Source organism: Corvus cornix, chromosome 13 (assembly GCF_000738735.6).
Source record: "Corvus cornix cornix isolate S_Up_H32 chromosome 13, ASM73873v5, whole genome shotgun sequence".
Taxonomy (NCBI): Eukaryota; Metazoa; Chordata; class Aves; order Passeriformes; family Corvidae; genus Corvus; species Corvus cornix.
The window spans coordinates 11310293-11336579 of record NC_046343.1 but is presented as its reverse complement, the minus strand read 5'-3'; the positions used below and the strand labels follow the sequence as shown (position 1 = coordinate 11336579).

At 45.4% G+C, this 26287-nt stretch overlaps 1 protein-coding gene across 1 annotated transcript in view; it reads right to left on the bottom strand.

The window, feature by feature from the left end:
• Window positions 1-18405, bottom strand: part of PDLIM4 (PDZ and LIM domain 4) — a 45002-nt gene extending 26597 nt beyond the window's left edge. The window contains exons 1-2 of the mRNA XM_010413073.4: window positions 18235-18405; window positions 4393-4544 (exon numbers count right to left, since the gene is read on the bottom strand). Coding sequence (XP_010411375.1) covers window positions 4393-4544; window positions 18235-18327 — 245 coding nt within the window. The 5' untranslated portion in view covers window positions 18328-18405. The remainder of the gene's footprint in view (window positions 1-4392; window positions 4545-18234) is intronic.
• Window positions 18406-26287: the final 7882 nt, after the last annotated feature.

Below are 26287 nucleotides of genomic sequence, written 5' to 3'. Positions count from 1 at the left end.
GAGGATTAATTCTTTGACACCACAGTCAGGAAATAAATTCAACTCAACCACCCTGGGGTTCTTAGCTGCACCTGGGGCCAGGCAGATGCTTCCAGTCTTCCAGCATCAACCTGACCCTGTGCACAACAGCCCTAGTGCTATCACCAAAAGAAAGGGCTGGAATTGGATTGGACTGGAAATCATAAAATTGTGAAGGTTGAAAAAGCCCTCTTAGACCATCCAGCCCCACTGTCATCCCAGCATTGCCAAGCCCACCACTAAACCATGTCCCCAGGTGCCACATCTACATGTCTTTTAAATCCCTCCAGGGATACGAGTTCCCTAGGCAGCCTGTTTCAGGACTTGACAACCCTTTCAGCGAAGAAATTTTCCTTAACAGCCAATCAAAACCTCCCCTGGCACAACACACTAACACACTTCTTGCCTCTTAAGGAATTTGTTGTGTAACTTGGAAGCAACTTCACAGTGAGTGAAAAGAACAAATTTTGCCAGGTGTTTGTGAGTAGCAGTTCATGGGGCTGCTCCAGACCCCCGATCTTCTCCAACCAGCTGCCACATAACTGGCCTGACCCTTCCTGCACTAAGGCAGGCAAAGTACATCCCATGCTACCTTGGCTTGAGATTCAACAGCTGGGAAGATGATGATGGAACAGCTGCCTAATTTATCATCAGGGCAGTCTGAACCATCCCACTAAATCTTAATCAGTGCCATCGCTGCCTCCCCCACAGCCTCAGTAAGCCCATGTGAACTCCTGGCCTCCCATTTTGGAGCCATTAACCACAGCCTGAACATCCAGCCCTTGTTCCAGGGATGCCCAAGTAATTCCTCACACCTCACATCAGTGCCCATATAGGCATCAATGAGGACTTTCAACCACTTTGTTTCAGAACAGTAAGGCCACTGTGCTGCTTTGCCTTTCACAGCCTCACTGCCCAAAGACAGCCTTGCACATGTTGGGGCAAAGCAAGACCCAGAAAAGCCAGGGACAAAACACCCATTAACTTCAGGGAGGTCGGGGTCTGGCCAAGAAAGGATTTAGAAAATGGAGGGTGTGAAGAAGGAGGGAAAACCCCCTCAAGAGATTTGTCCTTGATAAAGGACAAAGAGATTTAAAAAAAAGGAAGTATCTGCTAGTCCAGCCTGAGAGCAGCAGCTTCACAGATAGTGACACTGACTGTTGGCTCCAGTGGCACAGGAGAGCCACAGAGCCCAACATGCTTGAAAAGCTGTGACATCCCCCCCTTGCCAGCAGTTTTCCCAATGCCAGCATAGGGCCAGTTTCTCCAGGAAAGCTGCAGCACAAGCCTTCACCCTCCCAGCTGGCAGACAACAAAAAGTTCAGAAAAAGCTGTGGGACTCGCCCTGGCCCTCTGGGACAGATGGGTTGTCTAGACAGAGCTGCCAAGGGTTTCCCGGCAATCTGTGTCAGCAGGAACAGCGATGCCACAAGGTCTACCGTCCCACACCCAAGGTCCTCAACCCTCTGCTTTCAAGTAGTGATTTCATCAAAACACAGCTCCAACCCAATTTTATGGCTACCTTTATTTGATGCATGATACTTGGTCTTGGTCAGGCCACTCAGTAACTCCCCCTTCTTGTTTTTCCCACATTCTGACTTTCCTACTGAACTTCCTAGTCTAAGGGCACTTACTGACCAGAGTCTGAAAACAAAACCCATCTTGTTCTCTATCTCAGTAACATATAATGTCAAGGGTTGATGGAGAAAGGGCACAGAATGGAGCAGTCCAGACAGCACCAGCACTGTGCACCTCCCTGCCCTCTCCTTCATCCCCACGCATGCCCAGATGGAGGAACCTTGCTTTGACAAAACAGAGTTAACACCAAATTTCATGTATCTCCACTAAAGACATACAACAAACAGGCATGTTATTTCAAATGTATTTCAGACAAACACATTTAAAAATAAATCTCCTTGTGTTGACTTGCAAACTGTATTTTGTTAAAGGCAGTGTACAGAAAAGATGCTGCTTGAAGACCATCCTCTCCCCAAGGGAAAAGATACTAATCCACACCCCCACAGGCAGGGCTTTCTTGGAGCTCAGCCTCAGAGCAGGGTCCAGGGTGTTGATCCATAGCTGTGACAAACAGCAGTGGCTGGACATGCACACAAACCAACAAAATCCCTCATCACTGCCAGAGGACATGGCTCCCTGAGCAGGACCAGGTAACCCCACATTCCAGAAGGCAGATCCTGGAGCAGGCATCCACTCACACCTAGGAGAGAACGCCAGATGTGCTTCCAGCAATGACTAACAATTAGGCAACAGGATCCAAGAGGTCACTTGGGAGACAAGAGAGAGATCCAAGAACCAAGTCACTGTGCACTCACTTTGGTCCAAACTAAAAATAGACCTAATAGCGCATCACTGGAGCTGCTGTCCTCACTGCATAAAAAACCAAACTACTCAGTTTTTCTGTCAAGAGAAGTGCCACTTTCATGGACATCTCTGGGCACAGCCAAGGTGAGTTCTGCCCTTGGAGAAGCCACCAAACTGATCCAAGAAGAGCCACCCCATGCTGAACAGCTCCTCCCCTCACCATCTGTTCCTGCCTTGTAGAGCCCTGAGAATTTATTTTTGCCTGACTGTAAGATAAAAAAGTCTTTAAAATCTGCATTTATGAAGACTTTAAGGCCTGACAAAACCATTGCAATCCTCTTGTTTAGCAAAGCCCACTCACTGCAAGGCTGTGGGCCACCACCAGCCACATCTCTATCAGAGAATTCACCTTCTCTGAATGTAACACAAGGTCTCACTGTTAAAAATATCCACACCTTGGTAGGTACAGTTGGGTAAAAACAACCTGAAGCCACAGCCCCTCCACACAGCATCTTCCAGATCATCTAGAGGTCATGAATGAACATTTCTGTGTCTCAGGAAAACCAAGAAGACATCATCCCTAAACCCAGCAAGGCACATACCAACACTGTTGTGAGACCATTGTGACCACAATCCCTGCCCTGTGCAGGAATCACCACTTAGGAAAGGAGATGCACTTTCACAGAGATATTCAAGGGTCCAATCTGAGCCAAAAAAAAAAATCCCACCAGTTGATACCAGTGGCTAAAATGAAGTGGAAAGGTGGGAATGCAGTCTGTCAATTCACACAGCAGAAACCCTCATCCATAAGAATAAAACATTGCCACGCTGCAGGTGAAAACTGTTTTCAGCAAAACTTGGTTCTAACTCCCAATGAAGCTGTTCTGCTGCCAGACCACCCCAGCAGCTGGTGGCTCATCAAAACCTCCTGTCACTACATATGGATTTCCACCTCTTCCAAGGAGAGCTCCAGCAGCCTGCAGACAGTCGGGAAAGGAGCCCTGGTCCTGCCCTGGGCCCAGGTCCTCTTGCAGGTAGAAAATCACCTAGTCTCCCTAAAACTGCTCCAGATGGAAAGCAAAACAACCACCTTCCTTGGCTATGGGAAATTCCACCTGTGTGAAGGGGTTTTGCTTGCTTTCCTTATTTTCTTTCTGTTGTAATACTGAAGCCACATCATCTGAACACCATGGGCTGAGCTCAGAGGACTTTGCTTTAGACAGGCAGCTCAGAGATGCCTGTCTGAGGAACCATGAGGAATCACAGAGGGTTTGCTCCATTTATGGCAGCACTCCTTCCCTGCTGCCCAGGCATCCAGTCAGAACTACATGGTTTTCCAAGAAAAGTATAAACAGTAAATGATAGCTCTTTATAGCAGGAAATGACTCCTTAATCTGAAGTGGAAAACTATATCCACTTATTTAAATTTATTACAGATAATATTAGCCATTTGTGAACCTTATAAGGAGCACTCATTTTGCCTGGGTAATTTGTGATTTTGCTACAGAATTAATTCCAACAGAAATCAAAAAACCCCCAAGAAAACCAAACCAACTAAACAAAAAAACCCACAAACAAACAAAAAACCACAACACACACAAAAAAACCTTGCTCCAACTTAAAAAAAACCAGAACAACCAGAAGACCCCCAACCCCCAATACCAAACTCACGCTTTCATTTTGCTTTGAAATACCCTAAAAAGTTCATTTGGCAGGACCTTCAAAAGTGTATTCATTGAACAGATGCTTAAAATGATGGGTGGATGTTAATGAAGTGAAAGGGTTTGTCCAAAGGAGATTATGATTCCCATGCTACTCTTGCTTCAGTTGACACAACCTCAAAGATTCAACTCAGGCCACAGCCTGGACAAGCCACTTTTTCTATCAGTAATCCATTAAAAATAATTTTGTTTTACTGTTTTTGAAAACACATGACAATTATCCAGACCATGGGGATGCTCCAAGAACCCAGCCTGAGAGCACATCTGCTCCAGGGCCAGCCAAAAGCCTTCTGAGCAAAACTGACGCAGGAGGACATCAGAGAGAACCAACCTGTTCACAGAGAGCAGCAGCTGGTCCACACACGCTTTGATCTTGTTTTGTGCTTCTAGATGTGTCATGTTGTCCGTGTTCTCTCCATTGATTGCCAAAATAGTGTCTCCTGGGCATAGGTCTGCCATGGCTGCTTTACTTCCAGGGTTAATCTGGGAAAAATAAAAGGGTTACTTAAAAGAATGCTAGGGTTTTTTTAAAAGAAGTCCAGTTTCTTGGAATAAGATGCAGGTAAAGGGAATAGTTATTTCTGGAGAATATGTTTTATCTACACCAATGGCATCTACCTGAGGTTGGATGTCAGAGCTCTCAGGTACGCCCCAGTTCTCCAAGGGCCATCCCCTGCAACAACATTCTCTGAAATAAGGGATTTCAGTTAACTCCAGCTACTGTGTGACGAGGTCCCCTCCTCACATTTGTCTCGTGCTTGAAGTAAATGCAATATGCTCTTTCCAGAGAGATGCTTCACACTCCTTTGGCTTGCAGACCTTTCATGACGCTGCAAGAGTCAATCCCCAAGAAGCACATGAAACCCTCCCCTTCGATTAACCACCCATGGAGAAGTGCCATCCCCTGACTGCTGCCTGGGGAGAGGTCATGTTTGACACCACTTTTCCTGGACTGTCATCCAAATGACGTGTCTCTTTCTAGTCCTGCATGGTCACCAATCCCAACCCCAGAGGGATTTAGCAGATGTGGCACTTGGGAACATGCCTTGGCAATGGTGGGGTAACAGCTGGACTCGAGGATCTTTAAGATCCTTTCCATCCTAAATGATTCCATGATTCTATTCTATAAATATCACATGGCTCTTTAAGCCTCCACAGTTCTTTCCTTCTGGTTTTGTAGGAGTGCCAGAACCTTATAAAACTTCTAACTTTTTTCCTGAGGAACTAATGACAGGTCCAGGTACTGTTTGTGGTCAGCCACAAGATCAATCCTGGAGCCCATAAAAGAGGTTCTAGAGAAATTTCATTTCATTTATCCTTCCATCATCCCAAATGTGGTTTTAATTTTTACAATAATATAAAATGATGCAAGGTATAGTCAGAAAAGGTAAACATGTCTGGTTAAACTCTTAATAGCTATGTGTTTGCCCTCTAATTTCCTCTTCAGAGCATCTGCTAACCAAACACATTTTATCAACTGAGAAGTCATGGCGAGCTTGACTTTTGGTTATTCACGTGTCACTGCATTAAAGCAAGCTGGTGGTTTGATTCTGTTTACTCTTGATTTACACAGATATAACTCCCTGTCTTAGGTGGTGGGTCTCTGTCCCACCCTCCTTAAGAAATCCAGACAACAGGAGCACTGCGCTACCTACCACCTCCCCTTGGACATGGCTTACAGTGCATGACAGCAACCAGACAGACCAGGTACAGTTTTTCAGACAGTAAGACCAAGTGGGCAGTTCCCCAGTGTCCATAAGCCCCCCAACCACCACAAGCCATCATTAAACAGGTGGTTTCTTAGAAAGGAGGCATGCATACATCCCAGCTTACATCTTGATTTCACAGAATCCTACAATGGCTTGGGTTCGAAGGGACTTTAAAGATAATCTTGTTCCAACACCAAGGCACCTTCCACTAGATCAGGTTGCGCCAAGCCCCATCCAACCTAGCCTTGAATATTTCCAGGGACAATTTGTTCTACTTTTGTAAGGAATTCAAAAGGATTTAAGTCTTACCACAACAGCCCCTGGCGAGAAACAGACAGCCCCCAGTGTAACATGGGCCTGCTGCACTGCTCCCTGCGTGACCACAGCCACAGGCACCACCGAAACACAAACCTGAAGGTGTTTGAGAAACTCCAAACCACTTCTGACAGTTAAGTAGAACTGGCAGCCCAAGTTACAGCTTTTGTTGCATTGTCAGAGTAAATCAGTATTTGCTATTTGCTCTTCAATAGTTTCAGCTGGGCTGTTTGGCTCTAACAAACCTGCCCAGGCCAACCCCTCATGGGCTGCCCAATGACTCAGCTCAGAGCAAACAACAGGAGATGTCTTTCAGCTCCACACACATTAGATTAGCTCTGACACAGGACATTTCAACGCAGGACAGGATTATTTTTCCCCTGGCATCGTTAGGGTTTTTTGGACCCCTGTATCCATTCACAGGGCATTAGGGTCCTTCTACAGCCACAGAAGCTGCCAGACTCATCAGAAAGTGAACCTGAAGCTCAACCAGCAACTCCAAGGAAGCACCTCCATGCTCTTGCCTGCTGTTATCTGCTTCCCTCAGTGTTCACCCCACAGCCCTGGCTGCCAGCTAGCTTTTAGACTAACAGACCTTCAGCTTGACCCAGGACAGCTATATTTTGTTCTTGTCTATTCAGTGCTGTCTAGATGTCTGATGCATTCTTCCCCCTGCACTGATCTTAACCAGGTTGTAGCTTTCTTGAAGAATAAGCTGCTCTCCAAAAATGGGACTCTTAGCTGTTTCCTACTTTTAGCTTCTGCTTTTCAAATTTCAAATTATTTTGGCAGTATTTTCATGTTAGCATTTTATGTTAGCTGTGGAGATGACCGAGGGCTTGAAACAGAGCTGCACACCAAGAATCCATTTGAGATACAGCATTGGTGTCTTAACAGCTTGGGAATCATTATTGTAATGCCTGTCAGGCACAAAGTTTGTATTTCAGTGAATAATATTTAAAATACTGTAGACTAAGTTCTCCTAACCCACAGCTGTGCAAAGCCATTGACACCAAACAGTCCACAGAAAGCTGGACAAGTCTGGTTATGGGTCAGTGCTGTGCCTGAATCCTCGTGCAGGGGTTCTACCTGCTTTGGACATGGTTAGTGGTGACCTCAGCAGGGCCAGGTTAACAGCCAGACTCAATGGTCTTAAAAATCTTTTCCCACCCAAGCATTCTGTGATTGTATGACATTAGAGCCTGGCAGTGCGCAGAGGTTTTCGGATGGAGCTTGTATCAGAGGCACTCACCTCTCTCCAGAGAGCCCTCGGGTCTGCCCTGAGCCAGAACCAGTGTGTGTGACATCAAGGAAGCACACACAAGTCTGAGAATAATCAGGTATGTCATGAAGTTAAAAACACTGCAAAGAAAACCTGCACTGAGCCACTGCAGCCCCATGTTCTTGAAAGGGGCCTCCAAAGGAGCTGAGGTTTGAGGACAGGAAAGGATTAAGAAAAACAGTGGTAAGATTTTATTTGGTTTTGAAGTTCTCCATCTGTGCCAAGAACAAACCATTTCAAAAATCAATGCTGAATGTACACAGACCAAGCCCAGACCAACAGATAGGTAACTCAGGGTGGTGTGAACGATCTGCCCACCACAGGCAGCAGTGAGTACCCTAAAGCCAAGTCCCATCTCATGCACCAGGGCCTAACGCAGGCTATGTCCCACAGTGCCCACTGCGCCCTGCATGTGCCATGCCTCATCCTGCCTGGGCTTGGTGCCTGCCAGGATTTTGGGCTGCTTGTGTGCTTTTCTCCAGTGAACAGCTTGGGCAGGGCAATTACACATCAGCAATGAGTCAGCCCAGTCCCTCACACCCTGCTAACCCCCAGGGCAGCGGGGCCCCACGCTAGTGTTGGTGTTTCAGGTGGGGAATTCTGTGGGTGGATAGGGTGGTCTTAGCCCTCACACCATCAGCAGCTCAGGAGGGTCTTGCTCCCTGTGAGGCCATGTAGCTCCCAAAGACCTGTGTCATACCATGGCGTGACAGCAACCTCAACAGACCTTCAGAGCAGTTAAGTGCACAGCACCAAGAGCCAAAACCACAGCAAACACCACAGGCTTAAAGAAACACCAGTATTTTTATTACAATTCCCCTAAAGGTATTTATTTTTCAATCAGACAAGAACCCCACCTCCTCTGGAAGCTCTGAGCCCCCAAATACATAACTTCAGGAAGCAGTGAAGCAGCACTGAGGTGAACGCCCAGCCATCAGTTAACTCACACTCCTGGTTCATGCTGTCCTGCATGCAAAGGTATTTTCCCAACAACATAAATCCAAAGCCAACTAATGGAGACTTGGGATGAAGTTGCCCAACACAGACAAGCCAATCCCACAGAAAGGGGAGAGGACCTTCTCTCTGCATCTTCCTGCTCCAGGAGTGCAATCCAGCCTCTTCCTTTGTGCCATCCCTGGTGCTCAGCAGGTTCTGAGGCACAGCCTGGGATGCAATCCAGAAGAGCTGATGGTTTCACAGAATCACAGAATAGTTTGGAATGGAAAAGACCTTAAAGATCTTCTTGCTCCAAACCCCTGCCAGGGGCAGGGACACCTTCCACTAGACCAGGTTGCTCCAAACCCCATCCCACCTGGTCTTGAACACTTGCAGGGATGCAGCAGCTGCAGCTTCTCTGGGCAACCTGTCCCAATGCCTTACCACCCTCACAGAAATAATTTCTTCCTCCTATCTAATCCAAGTCTTTCTTGCTTCACCTTAAGGCCACTCCCCCAAATTTTCTGCGAGTGAATCAAAGCAACTCAGAAGAATGGGTCCAGTGCAGTGGACCTGTCATCAGGGACTAGGGCAGGGCTGGAGTGAGCTGGTGTCGAGCTCTTCATGAGACGGTTAAGCAAAGCCCACAGTGCTACCCACCACCTAAGCACTGCTGTATTTTCAGCAGGAAGGAACCAAGCATGAAATATGTACAGAACCAGTTCATGTACTGGGTAGGTCACTGGCACTTGTGGTTTCACAGCTCCTTTTATGCCCATAGAAGCACTGGTGTGTTCTCTGCCCAAGGCAGCCGTGCACACACAGCACAGCCGCCGCTCCAGGAACGCAGTGTGCATGCCTGACAGCTTTACTGCTCTCCCAAAATTAAATAAAGAGAGAACAATGTTCTGTGTTTAACCCCTCCACAAAAACAAGCAGCTGCTTCCTCACTTCTCTCTCTCAAAAAATGAAGATGCTTGGAAACACTTATAAACAGAAAATACTAAAAGAAACAAACCACTTGCCCAGGAACGATACCCTAGAGCAGAGCATAAGGGGCTGTTTGCAGAGCACGTGCCCCAGGTGAGCAGCTCCAGACTCTTGAGATCCCAGAGAGCAGCCCCTACCCACACAGCATGCCTGTGGAGGGTGCTTCCTCCAGGGATTTGTTCCCCTAGAAAGCCAGAATGTACTTTTTTCCCTCTTTTCTAATAAACATATTATTCCTCCTAATCCCCTCAGGATATGTCTCATTTGTGATATCTTTCTATGTCCTCGACATAGCACTGTGGTTCAAAAAATACCAGAAGTCCAATATTGGTGCCCGTCTCAACACCCTCTATTGTTCCAGTAAGAAAAAGATAATTTTAAATAAAGAGCTCCCAGTGAACAGCCCTTCTTTCACTGTCCTCTCCCTCTTCTGTCACCACAGAAGGTTCGGTGACAGCACTGCAAGCATCACCACCATATTGCGGCGACCCAGCCCACTGTTGGGCTGGGAGAGTTGAACGCAAATCAATTCAGGGCTCTCCCTTGGGTGAATTTCCCCACCCAGGACAGTGACAATGAGGGTGGGTCGGTGGGCGGCACAGAAGCCTAAGCCGCATCCCCCTGGGCAGTACCCAGGTTCAAACCGCCTCCCCCTGTTCGAGAAAGTTCTCTGTTATTCGGTTGTTCACTAGCTCCTTGTTGTAACTCCCGCCTCCCGGTTTCCCCCGTTGGTTCTTGTTAAATTGTATCCTCCCCCCCGGCTCGTATGGGTGAGAGCCCATAATCCCCCAGTTCAGTTATCTGCATACTTTTGTATGGTTGGTTAATATTTTCTCCTCCCTATATTATGTATAAGTCTTTGTATATTCATCTTCCTTAATTTAATATGTATAAGTTCTAGAAGGTTCTGTCACACTTAACACCCCATTGGTTCCTTCCATAAGTCCCTCCTTGGTGTTATTTCCACTGGTTCCCTCAGCCTCAACCCCACCTCCTGTCAAGTATCCAATTGGCTGTATCCCTTATCCCTGCCTTTCCTAACCCCACTATAAAATCCCTGGACACCCTCAGATCTTTGGCTCTATGTCTCCTCCTCACATTGTTTCATTTAAATAAACCTTCTGCATGGAACCTACACAGAGAGTCTCCCCTCTCTCACTTCTTCACCTCAGCCTGCGTGCTCTCCCACTCTGCTCAAGGGACAGCTCCCTCAGGTGACGAGCGCCTCCCCGCTGATCCTTTTGTGTGTGCCGTTGTAAATCAGAGGCTGCGTGGCTAGACCTCCAGGCTTCTCTTCGAGCCAGCACACGTTATTACAGCCTCTTATTACAGGCACACAACTCCAGCAGCACTCCCCACGCTGCCTCTCCTGGTCACGGCCACTCCAAAGATAGGTTACAGATTCTGTACTGCTTTACTGCACAGAACAGCCCAATTCAGCAAATACAGCTGCTACTACACTTAAATCTGCTTTATATTTACTCTGCCATAATACAGGGACCAAGGCCAGGGAGGGACAGCCTGCCCTGGGGACACCAGTGAGCCCTTGATGTGGGTGTGCTCGGAGCACTGCCACAGTCCCTCACATACCACACCACTGTGCACCTCTGCGCAAACCAGACTGAGCAGCATCACACAAAGTGTTTATGACCATGTTATAAACATATATTGTAATATTGGCTTCTCGCAAGTATTAAGGTAGATATTATATAATGTTAGAAATGCTTTTGCTGTGTGGATGTAGTTTTCTTCCTTTTTAGCAAGAATATTAGCAAGTGTGAGCAGGTAAGATAACCACCAAGCGAACAGAGGATGAGGCCTGAGAAGCTGCTAATCAACACTTTGTCCAGGGAACAAAAGGGCCCAAAGGCTGCTCCGCCCGGAGAACGGGCGGCCAGGAGGGTCCGAGAGCCACTATCACCGCTCTGCCCGGGGGGCAAAGAGGCCCAAAGCTGCAATCAGCCCTGACTGTCTGGAGAATTGAGAGATCCACTCTACTATCAACTCTCACCTAGCGAGCCCAAGTCCAAGAATCAAAAGAAATAAAACCGCAAGGCAGAAGAATACGCATGCTCTAAAAAGGCGGAACCAAGGAGTGGCCATGCAGAACAGCTCCGGGAAAAGTTTGAATATGCATAAAGAACAGACAGTAAAAATGGTATAAAAAGGACTCACCTCGAGCATCAGGTGTGCTCTTGGCAGAGCGCCAAGGCACCCGGCCGTTACCTCTTTGCTTTATTTTATGTGTCTCTTATTGTCTTTATATTAAACCCTTTAAATTCTCACAGGAGAGTGAACCTCGTTTTTCACAACCAGAATTGCTTCATCTCCTTCAGAGGTTTAGGACCTTCCCCCTCAGACACCCATCAACAAGCAGCAGGGCTTCTCGAGCCCTTCTCAGGAGCAAGCCTTAAGCGCTGTGCAGAAGACATGGGGGAACTCCTTGGAGTTTGCCTTCCAAACCATCTGACTCTTGGCCAGGAAGGCAGGCCGACACTTTCCTTCCCATCAAAAGGAAAGTGTACACAGAGTGATCTCCAAAGCGAAGACAATTCTTCAACATAAAAAGTTTAATGTAGTTGGTGAGCAAACCTGAAGTTTCATTCTTGCAGCACACTCAGGAGTTAATAATCATACACTGCAGGGATTTGCGCCTTTGCTACACAGTTGCTTTCTCCCACTTTAATGGTGAATGTCAAGTATTTTGGAGGGCTTGGTCTTTTGAACCAGAAGCTTTACACATGCTAAAGACTTCTAAAATGTTTTGTTGCTTATGGTAAACAACAGCATGCAGAGCAGTGTCAGCATCCTGCAAACTCCCAGCTGACCATGTCCTCTGGTGTTATTTGACCAGTCCTGGAGTCAACTGTTCAAGACAGCTTCTCTTTTAGCTGTGCACTGCCCATATCTGATAATTAAGAATAACAACTTTAAATAATGTTCTTTAATCTGGTATATTTTTCTTTCTGAAGCTTGGGCTGTAAAATGTCATTGCCACATAGTCTGCTATTAATCCACACAACATGTAAAACTACTTAAAGCTTAATGGGTGTGAATGCAAGTTGCTCTGGTTGACAAGAAGGATTGAGTGTGGTACAGGCTGTGAGGCATCCTTATGGTGTTTGGAAAACTCATTGGCTGAAATCCTCTTGAACACCACTTTCTATTTTTTTCAAATAGAGCTGTGTTCTCTGTGGGGAGAAAGTGGGATTTGTTTTGAGTCTCTCTTGGCTGTAAAAGCTCCTCAGATGCCACACTGTGACTTGACATCTTTGCAGTTGCTCAAGTAACACAGTGAAAACTGTGCTTGAAGTTTTTGTGTAAATTCTGAAGTAGAAACCAAACACAACCTTATCTACCAGGGCTTGGGGTAAGTGGGGTGTTAGGGGCTGTGTACAAACCCACTACATGATCAAGCTCGGTAAGATAGGGGGTTTGCTCTGGCACACATCTGGCACTGACAACAAATCAAGCAGAGTATTTTTCTGTGAACTTGTTTGTTTTAACCTTTTTTTATCAACACTGCTAGATCTTGAGAGAGCTACTGTTTTCTTTCACACTTTAGCACCTGTGGTCACAGACGACTTAAAAAATAAAAATGTTTTTACTAAGTGTTTGGGTATCTGAAAACCATCAAGGCATTTTGTGAGCTCAGAAATCAGACAACAAATTCAGTTAGAAATATTATATTGCTCCTTCTAGGATTTCCCGTGACTCTTGTGAACTTGTGACATGTATTTTGTCCCCAAGCTACCAAAAATGAAATTAAATTGCATTGGTCTGCATTAATTCCACACAATTCATAATGGCGTATTTGTATTAAAATTAAAGGATTTATCCAATTTCAGGAGGACCAGGATTATAAATATCTGTTGTGTTATATAGCAAAAAAAATTTAGGGAAAAAAGAATAACTGCACATATTTCCCCCTGTATGCTTCTTACACCAACAGGGCTGTTCTAGTAAGCCTGTTATCTTAACTATTTTCTTTAACCCATTTTATCAAGTGGAATAGAAGTGCACACTTCTACAAAATAATTTTGAATACCTGTCTCAACAGGCAATCTTTCAATCTTCAAGGAAAACTGACATCACCACCATTTAAACAAAAAGAAGGGGGGAGGAAGAAAAACCCCAAACCCACAAATCCCTAATCCCAAATACCCAGGGACACTGAACCCATACTGCTTCGTCCAGCCTTGCAGAGGCCTGGCGTGTTTTCGAGGGTGTGCTGGGTGTTATTTTGTTAACTTGTCCCAAGGTCAGACCTTGCCTAAATAGATCTACATGAATCATTCTTTCCACCTGCTTTCCCACTTGGGATTATCAGTATGCTTAATTACGGTAATTAGTATTAGGTTTTCATTCCAGCATGTTCCACCATTACTGTCTCCTGAACCAGCACAAGCATTTATTCTTCTCTTTCAGTTATTAAGCAAAGCCTCAGTGATAGAAACACTTCAGCATCAAATACATTTGTGACATATTTCTGTTAGTTCTTATCTGTAGCTCAGATTAACTGTTCTATACCAGCACAGCTTCACACGTAACCACCCAGACCTCCTGCCCCCGAGTTTACAGGAATGATGAGAACAACAAAAACTGACTAGCAGAACTATTTCCTTCCACTTGAAAAAATCATCTCACTTGAAATACGAGAACAAACATTACTATGCAACCAACTGAAGGACAGCTTTTGTCACTCAGCTCTACACAGGCAGTAAACCCACCAAAGTCAGCAGAAATCAGGTGGGGGCATAGTTCTGGAATTCAGCAATCCAGAGCGACTTCTTCAGTCCATTTGGGAGCTCTGACCAGAGAGTGCATCACTTCCATCTAACAAACTATCAAATACAAAAGAATTATGTGAAACCAATAGAAACCTTATGGAAATCAAAGTGAAAAGCCCTGTTCCTTTTGCTGCTGTCTCTGATTCTTACCTTCTCCACCAACACACATGGAATTCCTGGGGTAACCAAACCTGTTACTCCCAGCCCGAGCTCTGGGGAGTCCCTTCTGCTCAGCCATCCCCACCCACACAAGAACAAATCTCACAGGCCTCCCCAGATATTATACCACTGAGTGGGTTCTCTCTGCATTCACACAGGATCACACCATAGACTTGGATCTGCCCTGACAGAGTCAACAAAATCACTTTTACTGGAATTCCTTCCTCAGCAGAATTCTTTCTCGAGTATCCTAACCTTTAACAGGACACATCTCTGCTCAAATGCGAAAGCTGCTTAAGTTTAAAAGTCAACCTTAACTCAAACAATACCTGGGTAATGGATTGCAGACCAATTATTTCTCACCCTTCTTGTGTTACAGTTCCAAGCCAATGCTGAAAATTACATTTTTGCTGCTCGACTAGAGACCAGTGGGTAAACCAATATTGAAGCCAGTAGACAAAAGAAAAATTGTATTAAAATCTCATTCAAAAAAATCCTGGAATTGGTCTATTTGTCAATTGTCTGTTTAACCAAGTAATTTAGCTATGATTTCAAAAGCAGCAAGTGCATGGATTAACACTGGCAGAGCTGGGCAGATGATGACATCGGCTGCTATGGAAGCTGAACAAGCAAGTTCAAGTGATTAAATGCATTCAGCTCCTCTAGTTATGCTAATGACTGATTATCTTTTAATCCCGGGCAAGGGGTAGATCAACTGTGATCCTGCACAGAACCACAGCACTCATTAATGTGGTTACAAGCACAACAGTGAGAACAGCCGAGTGAGTTATTTCATTCCTGTTCCTGAGCCATGGCTGCTGGTCAAAAGGAATGTTGTCACTGGAGTAAGAGCCACAGAACCTCCTTTCCCACAGAGGGCAAACACAGCACTCAGTATTACCCTGCTCAACCAAGGAAAAAGCAGCTGTTTGCTACCAGAAATTTAATTAAGTCTTAAAACCACTTTCTGTCAAGTCATTAAGGCCAACTTGAAGGAGATCTTTTAGATCATTCCCTACCCCTATAAATATCCTTAGGAGGAATAACCATTAATGATGTGATGTCCTACACCTAGTGTTAGCTCACTGTAACAGTGGGTATAAAACAAACTGCATTTCCCCCCAAGAGCACAGGCTGGGACTACAAATCCATCCCCTACACTGTGCTGACAACACACCAGTATCACCCTCCAGGGCTGCATGCCCCCAAACTGGCCCAGCAAACTCCAGCCCTGCTCATCTGGGTCCTCCTGAATATAAAAGAAGAAATGGGGGATAAAAGGGTAGCTGTAGCATACCTAACTTTTCATCTGACTGCATGAGAGAGATGCCCTAAGCATGCCCTTCTGGATTTGCATTTGTCTTTACTACTGAGGAATTCAACACTCCACCTGGAGCCCTGGCCTCTCCAGGGCAGAGCTCAGCATCAGCTGCTCAGCAGAGCAATCAGATCCTTACCCCATGTCACTTAAAGCTGATCAAATCACAGAGGGAAGTGACCTGTTTTCAAGAAAAAAAGGCCACTGCATAATGTCATGAGCCTATTTGAGACAGCTGCAAGGAATAGACTGAACACCATCAGCACCTGCAGAGACACAGCCATCTCACAGGGGCTAAAGGCCAAAGTAAACCCTTGTGAGCGAGGCAAGTCCCATACCAAAGCAGGACGGGGTCATCATCATGTTTCATGCTACCAAATCCATATACTGTCATTTATCTCTTGACAAAACTGTCACAAGACACTTTTGTGGACCACCTTCAGCTTTGCCCCGTCTCATGCTGGACACCTCTCTGCCCCGCATCACTGTGCCTCTTCCTCAGCTCAGCCTGGCAGCTTCTTTTGCTATTTCCAGCTGCTCCATTATTTCCAGCCTCCAGCACCCAGAGCTGAATGTGGGTGGCTTTGGATGTCTCAAAACCCAAACCACAAATGATTTGCTGGCAGAATTTCTGCTGTTCCAAAGATGTTTGTAATTTAATGGAATTTTAGTATAAAACAAATAAAATTGAAAGAAAAAAGGCACTTTGAAGGAAGCAGAAGTCAGCTGAAAGCCTCCACAATTAGCAAGAATCTCCCTCCTGCCATGAGCCAGCCGAGGCAAGGGGGATGTAGGCTTCTCATTCCTGGAGACAGGAAGCCCCCTTGCCCATGTTTCAAGCCAGAAAGAACAGATTTCCTGGACAATTACAGAATAAGAGGGAATACAACAGCCATGATCAGTCCTCTGCACAGTAGCAGGGTTGCACAGACCCACCACCAAGCAAAGCCCAGGCTCCCCAGGGAGCCCTCCAGCAGCCCCTTCCTGCATTCCCATGGCCAGGAGCTGTAGCAAAAGGTAATTCTTCCCCAGCTATAACATTTTCAGGTACTATTTGTAAAGCAAGCCATGTCTTGTCTTGTGTTTAGAGACTAGAGCCCAAGCAGAGCAACCTACATTTACATCCTAGCAAGTTGTTTACCATCATTCAGGAGCAGCCGTTAGAGTATGGCACATCACCCCACCCTTCAGTGGGAGCAGATTTTAAAAAGGATCCAATTTAAAAGGCTGCCAAATGGAATAACACCCTACATCTGCTTCTTGTATTACAACTCCTTGTGATCCACAGCAAGACTGGCCTAATGAGAATCGTCCTCCTCACATCTCCCAGGTTTGCTGAATCAAGCAAGAAATTTGGCAAGCCACCTGTCTAGGCAGAAGCAGATTTAGGTTTTTCTTGTTTAATATTAAACCAGTTTTTTTTCCAAAGTAACAGGAAAACAGGCTCCCTCCACTGAGTTCAGATGTTCATTTTCACAACAGGAACATTTCTACAGTTGCTGGGAAGTGATTTGTGATACATCCCATGTTACCAGGGGAGAAATAGAACTCCCCATGCCCAGACGGTTCAGGCTGAGCCCCAAAAGCCAAGTGCCCCCTCTCACAGCACAGCCCCCCAGTTACTCCTCCAAAACAGCCCTCACTGGAGCACTTGGAAAGGGACAGCCCAAAGTAAAAACAGAGACAAAGCCATGCAATAGACATATATGAACACAAACTAAATCTCTTTAAAACATGCTCTCTTCCATAAGTATTTCTTTGAAACTCAGGGTACGTGTTTTCTCTTTTCCGTCACAGCTTTGGCACACAAATGAAAAGATGGCAAACAGCTTGTGTAAGTTACAACAGTATTTTTAAGTTATAGCTCCTTTCAAATGCACTCAGGCTTTGTTCCAGAACTTAACCAGCAGCTGCCCAGGGGAGCTCAGCAATCGTACACAGCCTGACATGCCGGGAAGGCAAAGCAGCTCGGGGCATCCAGCCCTTTCCAGGAGCAGCCCGACGATGACAGAAAAACTAGTGCCCACGGGAATGTGTCCAGCTCACACACAGCACCTCATCCATCACATAGCCCACCACACCACCTCGCTGCGCTCCTTCCTGCACAGGGAATGGTTTGTTTTCACATATATCTACACATAACGCCTATTTTAAGCTATCTGCGGCGTCTTAGCAAAGAATTTTCCAGAATACATACTTGTGAGGTCGAACACAAGTGTGAGTACACTTACACAGTAATTACTACCAGCCCACAGAGACCCCAGAACGCTGCAGCCTGCATGGAGAAACTTCTTGCTGACTTAACTCATGCCTTCTTTAAAAACCCCAACAGCCTATGAACTCAGTCCAGGGCAAGAATCCAAACTCTATGAACACTAAAAGCTTTGAAAGCAGATCCTTATGAATTAACAGCCAAAAAAATAAAGCATGGAGAACGCTGTAACACTGGGAAAAGCAGCCGAAACAGTGCAAAGCTCAGAGGGAAGCACTTATTCGAGTGTATTGGGTGTATACAGAATGATCTGGAGTTCAAAAGAGTCCAAGCGCTGCTACCCGCTGGCCCCGGGTACAGTCCGCCCGACTCCGGGTACCACCCGCCCCGCCGCCCATCACTTGCGGCGGGCCCCCTCTCCGCTCCGTTCCGTTCCCCTCTCCGCTCTCCCTCCGAGCTCACCCTGGAGATGGTCAGCGGGGCGCTGAAATCTTTACCGCCCACCAAACGAAAACCCCACGGCGAAGGGCCACGCAGGACCACCGAGTGGGACATAGCGGCAGTGGAACACTCCCCACCCACGGACGGCTCCAGCTCCCCACTCGCGATTACCAGCCGCAACTCCTAAATGCCAGGGCGGACCGATCCCGCCTCCCCGGCACGCCCCGCCCGCAGGGCGTGCCGGGGAGGAGGGATAGACCCTTCCCGGCCGTCGCTGGGGGAGCTTTAGCACGGATTTCCTCCTGAAGCGTTTTGTAAGTGGGGTTCGGAGCGATTGCTCGCTGTGGTAAAGTCTCAGTACTTTACTAGTAGTAAAGCATACGTTTGGTGTGCTCAAAGCCCCTCTCACTGCAGTTTCATCCTCTGCAGTGGAAGGAAAATAATGCAGTAGGTCAGTAAACGTTTGATTGTGACTGTTGTATTCATTACAGTAAGTCTCTTGAAGGAGAAAAAAGTTCAAGAAAATAACCAGATTTGGTTTAAAGCACTTTGTGAGGCCTTCATGGTCATCACTTGGGCAAAAGATAAACTTTGAAGAAAATAATCACAGAATCACAGAATGATTTCATTTGGGACGGTCCTGAAACATCATCTCATTCCAACCCCCTGCCACAGGCAGGGACACCTTCCACTAGACCAGCTTGATCCAAGCCCTATCAAACCTGTCCTTGAACGCTTCCAGGGATGGGGCATCCACAGCTTCTCTGGGCAACCTGTGCCACAGCCTCACAGAAATTCTTCTGACAGGGAGGAATTTCTTCCCAATATCCAGTCTACCTCTGCCCTCTGTCAGTTTGAAGCCATTCTCCCTTGTTCTGCCTCTCCAGGCTCATGCTCCAAGTCCCTCTCCAGCTCTCTTGGAGCCCCTTTAGGCACTGGAAGAGGTTCTAATTTGTCCCCAGAGCCTTCTCTTCTCCAGGCTGAACACTCCCAGGTCTCTCAGTCTGCCCCACAGCAGAGGTGCTCCAGCCATTAGAGCATCTTCATGGCCATTGCACCCCAACATCACTGTGTCCTTGCAGGGGTCTCTGGAGCAGCACCCGGCACTGCAGAGGATCTCAGTTTCCTGGTGGTACAGCACCTGTTGGAGCACCATGGAGATGTCCATGCTGCCAGTGGTGTTTAATGGGATGGTTTGCAGGCACAGAGCAGTGGGTTGGAGGTGGGGTGAGTGGTCAGTAGAGCTGCTCAGCATGTCCCTCAGAAGCTGAGAAAAAATCTCAAAATGTCTGTACAATTTCCTTTTCTTTCTGAAAAGGGCCCTCTTGAAAAAAAAGGACTGGAATATCCCACTTGAAAAAAAGGACCTAACAAAGTATTCATTGTTTTAAAAGTCCAGTTTCATTGAGCACCTTCTCGCTGCCTGGTTTCTGCAAGTGTGATTTATGTGCCATTTGCTGCAAAGTCTCTTTGTTCGTGACCCAGGAAGGTTTGTGTGACTGGCTCATTGCTGTGCCCATTTACTGGGCTTTGGTCTGGGACAAGGATGGGAGATGTGACTTTTAAATAGGCTCCTGAGCTGTCCTGCAGCTTTGGGATTTAGCAGCATGAGTACAGTCTACATGCTATGTCATGAACCTGAAACACAATAAACTTAGTTTGCTTTGCTAGAAAGGTGCCTGCAGAGGAGAGGTCCAGCTGCAGCCCATACCAGCTGAGCTTTCCCTTACTCTTTGTTCCTCGTAAGTGCCTGCCTCCACCAAGAGAGGCTACAAAGCCTGACTTAGGTCTGGGTGATGAACCATACCTCCTCATTCCTGCATGGTATCACCCAGCTTGCAGAAGCCTGGGAGTAGGCTGGTCTGAGGTTTGCTTGCTTGTGTTAGAAAATCCACACAGCCAAACAGCAAAATTTCTCTCGCAGAGAGCTGGAGGACTGGCTGATGTCCCACCTCTCCTGCTTTCGCTGTTCAAAATGATGAAGAGGATTCCCTGAAGGACAGAGTTAAAGACGTGCACAAATGTAGTGTGTCAGCATCGGCATCTCCTTCTTCTTGGAAGGGAAAAGAAAAAATTCTTTCTGTGAAAGGCACTAAGTTTACTGGAAAGTAGCAACAATAAACAATATGGAAGAAAAGAAGAGAAAAAAACAAACCTGCAGTTCTGTAGTCAAACATTTCCCACTGCCATTCACTGGAGCTCCATTCTCTGGTTGGGTTCTGAACTGCACCCTGCTGTGAGGGGCAGCTCCGTTGTGCAGCAAAGCCTCAGGGGTTCGAAGTAATTCGTTTGCAGAGGCAATAGATGATCAAAACACAGAAATCCCCTCTACTAGAGTATTCATTTCAAAAGCAGACAGGAAACTGCTGGCTCTGAGGGACTTTCTCTTCAAGGTTTTTTGAATGCTCAGCCCAGATCACCCCTCATAGAATTGACGGCTCATCTAAAACTTAACCCAAGTAAAACAAAATTAGCTAAATTGGTATAAATTTGTGGGTGTGCTTATTCCAAATGAGACTATATTCCAGAATACACTATGCTGTGTGAAGTGGAGGCAGTTTTACCCTGAATAAAACTATCTGCATTTAAGTTGCTCCTGCTGGAAAGTGTTCACATGCAGAGCAGCCCTCAGGATTCAGAACTGTATCAGGAACTAATTTTGTACCCCTCTGTCATAGATGTTTTTCCCTAGGATGCAGGGTATGAGAACATTAGCTAAAGAGGTCCTTAGTTCACAGGTGGCCCATGTTCTCTCAGCTGCTCACACACCTTTTCATATATGCTTGCTTTGAGCAAAGCAAACATAACTGCAGTCTACAAAGGACCCAGTCAGCTCTCACTTCAACCACCTAAAGTGAGCTCATAAATTTCTGGTTTTGTCTTTGATAGAATCAGAGTCACAGAATGGCTTAGGTTGGATGGGACCTTAAAGATCAACTTATTCCAACGCCCATTGGCAGGGACACATTCCTCTAGAACAGGTTGCTCAGCGAGAATTTTTCAATTCTACTTTAAATCATTTCCAAAAACTAATTGGAATTCTACTTCTGGCTGAGAAGTTAACAGCAGCTGAACCTTGCTGTGGGAGCAAGCCTCAACATCCAGCTGAAGTAAAGTATTGCCAACATGCTCATTCTTCAGCCGAGTGCTATAGCAAGCTCTAAGACCACACATTATTCAAAGAGAGGTCAAACATGTTCATGAATTCAATCTCATCACTCCATTCACTTTATCTTTCCCCTCCCTGATATTTCCCTTGGTGTTTGTTTCCAGTGTTTTTCCACCCCAAAGCCTTATCACCTCTTTGTTTCTTTTTTTGAATATTCCATTCAGGTTCTACTTTGCCACTAGTGACACTCTCAGTTTCCTTCCTTTGTTATCACAGACCGACTGGGTAAACTAAGGATCTTTGTGTCCCATTTTAAATGAACATCCACGTTTTCCATCTGCCACCCTCCCAATATCTAGCAGAGGTCTGTGTTTATCTGAGAGTCCTGATAATGACGCTTCAATGCTTTTTTTTGAACATCTGTCCATATGAGAGTGATTTAAAGCATCATTATGGCTTGATGGTTCTACTCCAGGTCAGGAGATTTTCTTGCTTGTACAAATTGTCATCAGGGCTCTGGCTGTTTCTGCTTAGAGCCATTTCAGTGGCTGAAGTTAGTCATGAGTTATCCATCCCTGGAAGTGTTCAAGGCCAGGTGGGACAGGGCTTAGAGCAACCTGGTCTAGTGGAAGGTATCCCTGCCAATGGCAGGGGATTGGAACGAGTTTTAAGATCCCTTCCAACCCAAACCATTTTGTGGTTCTATGATTTAAAAGTAGCTTTAAGCACCAAAATAGCTGTTAGCCTGTGGGTTGGCCTGACCAACAGCCACACTCCTGTTAAAATTGTGTGTCAGAGGCTCATGGTTTATGTTTGAAAATCATTTGTTGTGAATGGTCATTTGTATGTTTTAATGCTGGTTACTCCTCTTCATATTTGTGATTAGAAAAGGTCCCTGAAAGTGATGCTGATCGCATGAATTCAAAATCCTTGTGGGAGTAAAAAACTCCAAGCAATATTGCATGGCATTTGTACAATTTGCCCTCCCAATAGTCAGTGTTTCTCAGAATACAACCTCTTTTCCTTTCTTACATTAATCAGTAATCCTTGACTTTTTTCATCTTAATTTCCATTTCTATTGCCTGAATGAGTCCCTTCTGGTGCCTTCCTATCCCAAGAGTATTCACATACAACAGCTTCTCAAGGGTTCCAGTTTAGTCTTTTACTTAATAGTTTAAAAAAAAAAAAAAAAAAATCCAAAACCTCAACATCCTGTGAACAGTTAAATTTGAAACTCATTATTTGGATTAAGTACAGGCAAATCTCAATCCTATGGCAGCTTTAGCTGCAGGTTTCCAAAGGGTTACTTAATTTATATGCTTTGCAGGATCTCTCAGATCTGTGTTATTATTTTGGCTTTTGAAAATTCCTTGGCAGACACCCAAGTGTTGGGAACTGTCATTCTGAATTCTGTTTAATTCATTTGTTTGTCTAAATAATTTCTAAGTTTGTCTCATGGATCTAAGCATCCCACAGAGAAAAATCCAGCTGTGATAGAAACCATTAGGATAGTGAAAGAAATATCATTCCTCCAGTAGAATTTCTTCTCTGTAATCACCTTCAGGTGGAGAAGCCAGCTGTCTCCCAAGGCTTTGGAGCTTTTTTACAGAGAAAAACACAGAGAGAATAGGTTTAGATTAGATATTAGGAAGAAATTCTTCCTTGTGAGGGTCATGAGGCCCTGGCACAAGTTGCCCAGAGAAGCTGTGGCTGCCGCATCCCTGGAACTGTTCAAGACCAGGTTGGATGTGGCTTGAAGCAACCTGATCTAGTGGAAGGTGTCCCTACCCATGGCAGGGTGTTGGATCTAGGTGATCTTTAAGGTCTCTTCCAACCCAAAACATTCTGTGAGTCTATGAAAACTAAGAAGCTTCATTGTCCATGGTCAGATTCATCTTTGGTTTGCCACACTGTGCAGCAGGAGCAGATTCACAAAAGGGACAAAGGTAAATCCTTTGCCTTTGTAAGATGTGTTCAGAGGGTAAAACACAGCAGGGCCTGACACAAAATGAATTTTATTCTTCTATTCTGGCAAATATTAATGAGAAAATATTTACATGTTATTCTAAGTCTTGCTCATCAGGCTACCAGTCATCTACCAGAACTTCATACACTGGCGTTTTGCAACCACTAAGCAGCAAGGATAAGTCCCTACCTCCCAAGCACTGCAGACTAAACACAGGACAAGAGCCTGTGGATGGATTTCCCCAAGAGGAACACCAGGAAGCAATGACACAGTGTGGCCAGCTCACATCGGAGCTCAGTAGCAGCTTGTCCTTGATAACAGCAGCTTCACAGAAGGCTGTCGACAAGGACAAAGCTCACATCAGGGCTCACAGAAAGGTTACAACACATTCAAAATGTTACAAACAAAACACTTTTTAAAAAATACATATATTCCCTTCTTACCAATTTTGCTGAAAAATGAATTGGTTTCATGGTCACCCTATTCTCAGTCTCACTTTCCATCTCAGAAGTCAGAGGAAACAGATGAACAAGTGCCTGTTAGGTCACGTCTGACCTTACTCACCTTAATCCCCAGACTGAGACTAATGCCATGACAAGCCGGGCTGCACAAAGCAGGCAGGTGGGGACTGTCCTGCTGCCCTGCCACACTCACTGCTGCCACACTGAAGCAGATCCTCAGGTCTTTTTCACCTCACCTGTGTAGCTGCAAGCCTGGAATATATGGGCCAGATGGAAGAAGCTGGTCTGTTTGCTTGGAAGGGGCATGACCTCCTCCCAGCAGGTTCAGCTGCTGCTGACGTAGGCAGGATTAACCCCAGTTCTCGCCCTGTGTGAGCGGTAACCTTTTCACAGCCATGCCACTGTGACCAATGAGCAGCAGTTGAGAAAATAAAAAGAAATATTGGCATAATATTGTAAGCAGAAGATGAGATTACAAGTGATCTGCTTTTTCTGCAAGGCTAATTGTTTCCATTATGGGATTAAACTGATTGATTTCCCATCAGAAACGGTGCCTGGAAGAACAAAGTCAAAACCTCTGGTCTAATGTGAGTCACTTCACTGAGCAGCTAAACACTGAGATTTTTCTCTTGTGAAATCATGACAGATGTCAGCTGTTGGTATATCCTGCAAACAAATTTGGCACATTTTTATTTCACACAGTAGAATCCAAGCGATAGTACCTATCCAGCAGAAGAGCTCCCCAGACCTCTTGGGGATTTCAGCATTTATCACCCACACTCTTGACTGTTTACAGTGATGCTTCCTTTTTAGGGTATTGTGTGGCTCCAGAATGCAGACAACTGGAGAGAATTAAGCTGAATGTTCCCAATTTATGCAGGTCAAGGAAAGTTTGCCTTTTATCGTTCAGAGATAATTACAGCAAACTAACTCTTTTTGAAAGGCTGAGTTCCACAGATGCTGGTGTTAAGATTCAGTGATCACAAAGGTTCCTGTAGTTGGTTTTCACAGAAGTTTTCCTATTCATTTCAACCTTAAACTGATAGGGACAGAGGGACAAACAGTACACTAAGAAATAGGGGATAAGTTGTGTGATATCTTACTCCAGTATGTTCTTCCAGGATTCATTTAGCCCAATCCATCAGCTGCTGTCTCGCCCCATGTAAAGCATTCCCGCTGTGCTGGGGGTGTTCCATATGCTACCTGGGGAGAATCCAGAGTGATCAGTCCCCATCTAGTGTAAGAGGCTGTACTCTGCAAAGTGTAAACTGCATGGTAAGGGCAAAGCAATGCTGGTAGAATAGCTTAGGGTGTGAGAACAGGATGTGAGGCACATGGCTCAGCTCCTGGAGAAGATGCTTCCTCCCTCCATTCAGGCTGTTCTTCATCATGTCCAGGACTTTTGCAGAAGTGTCTATAGAGACCCAAAGCATCTCCTCACACCATAGGTTCTACTCACTCATGCACAGTTATGTCACTTCTTAGGGACTGAAGGGAACATCCCCTAGAAGGACATGGAAAATGCAGTGCTTAATTGGGGTTGTTTATCCTGGAGGAGAGAGGTATGTTTAACAGTTTGAACTCTCCCAATTTCTTAAGTTCATCGGTTCATCAGAGAAGGATTTCCAAGAATCTTTTGAAAATGATTGTGCTTGGACTTTGAGGTGAAATGCTATGAGGTGCTCACACTGGACAGAAGATTAAGCATTCATCATCCACAAGCAAGAAATGAAAAAACTCAGTAATACAAAATGAAGAAATTCCTTCCTGATGTTATAGGCTTTAGATTACTCCTTATTTTTTTGGTTACTATAAAGAAACAAATAGACTAAGCTTTCATGTCACTACTTGGGCTTGCAGGCCAGAATTAAGATGCTTTGGTGTCCAACTCCTGCCATTTCTGGGAGAGAATCTCCTGGGCACCAAGTGAGACCAAAAGCAGGCAAATAACATGCAAATAGAATTTTAGAGATTACTATAACAATTCAAGATTGGTCTTCTGAATTACTATGTCTTGTCTTAGTTCTCTCTTAATATTCCCAAAATTTGCACTTCTGTGCCCAGATTACACAAATATAACAGCACAAATTCCAAACCCTGAACACAGGCAAAAAAAATAGGCAAAAAAAAAATCATCAAAGTACTTGCCAACATTTGTGTTCTAGCACATAAGCAGGAATTCATAAATGCTTGCAGGAATGTAACATATCAACCTCCTTAAACAACCATATCCTGTTTCTTTTGTTTCCTTTTTTGCCTTTGCATTGACTGTTGCTACAACACCATCTATCACTGCTCCTTTCATCTGTCAGGCCCTCCACATCTCACCTCCGTCTGTCACCCACTCACAGCTCCATACCTGTTCCCCTAGGTTTGAACTGTCTGGATTTCCCTCATGTTTGTCATTTCAGGTGTAGATGCTCATCCTTTGCAGCTGGAGCTGCATGGGCAATTAAGGGATCCCCTGTGGTTCCTCAGCTCCCCTCCCATTCCTGATCAGCCAGTTGCATGAATAGGTTTCAGTCAAGAGAGATTAGA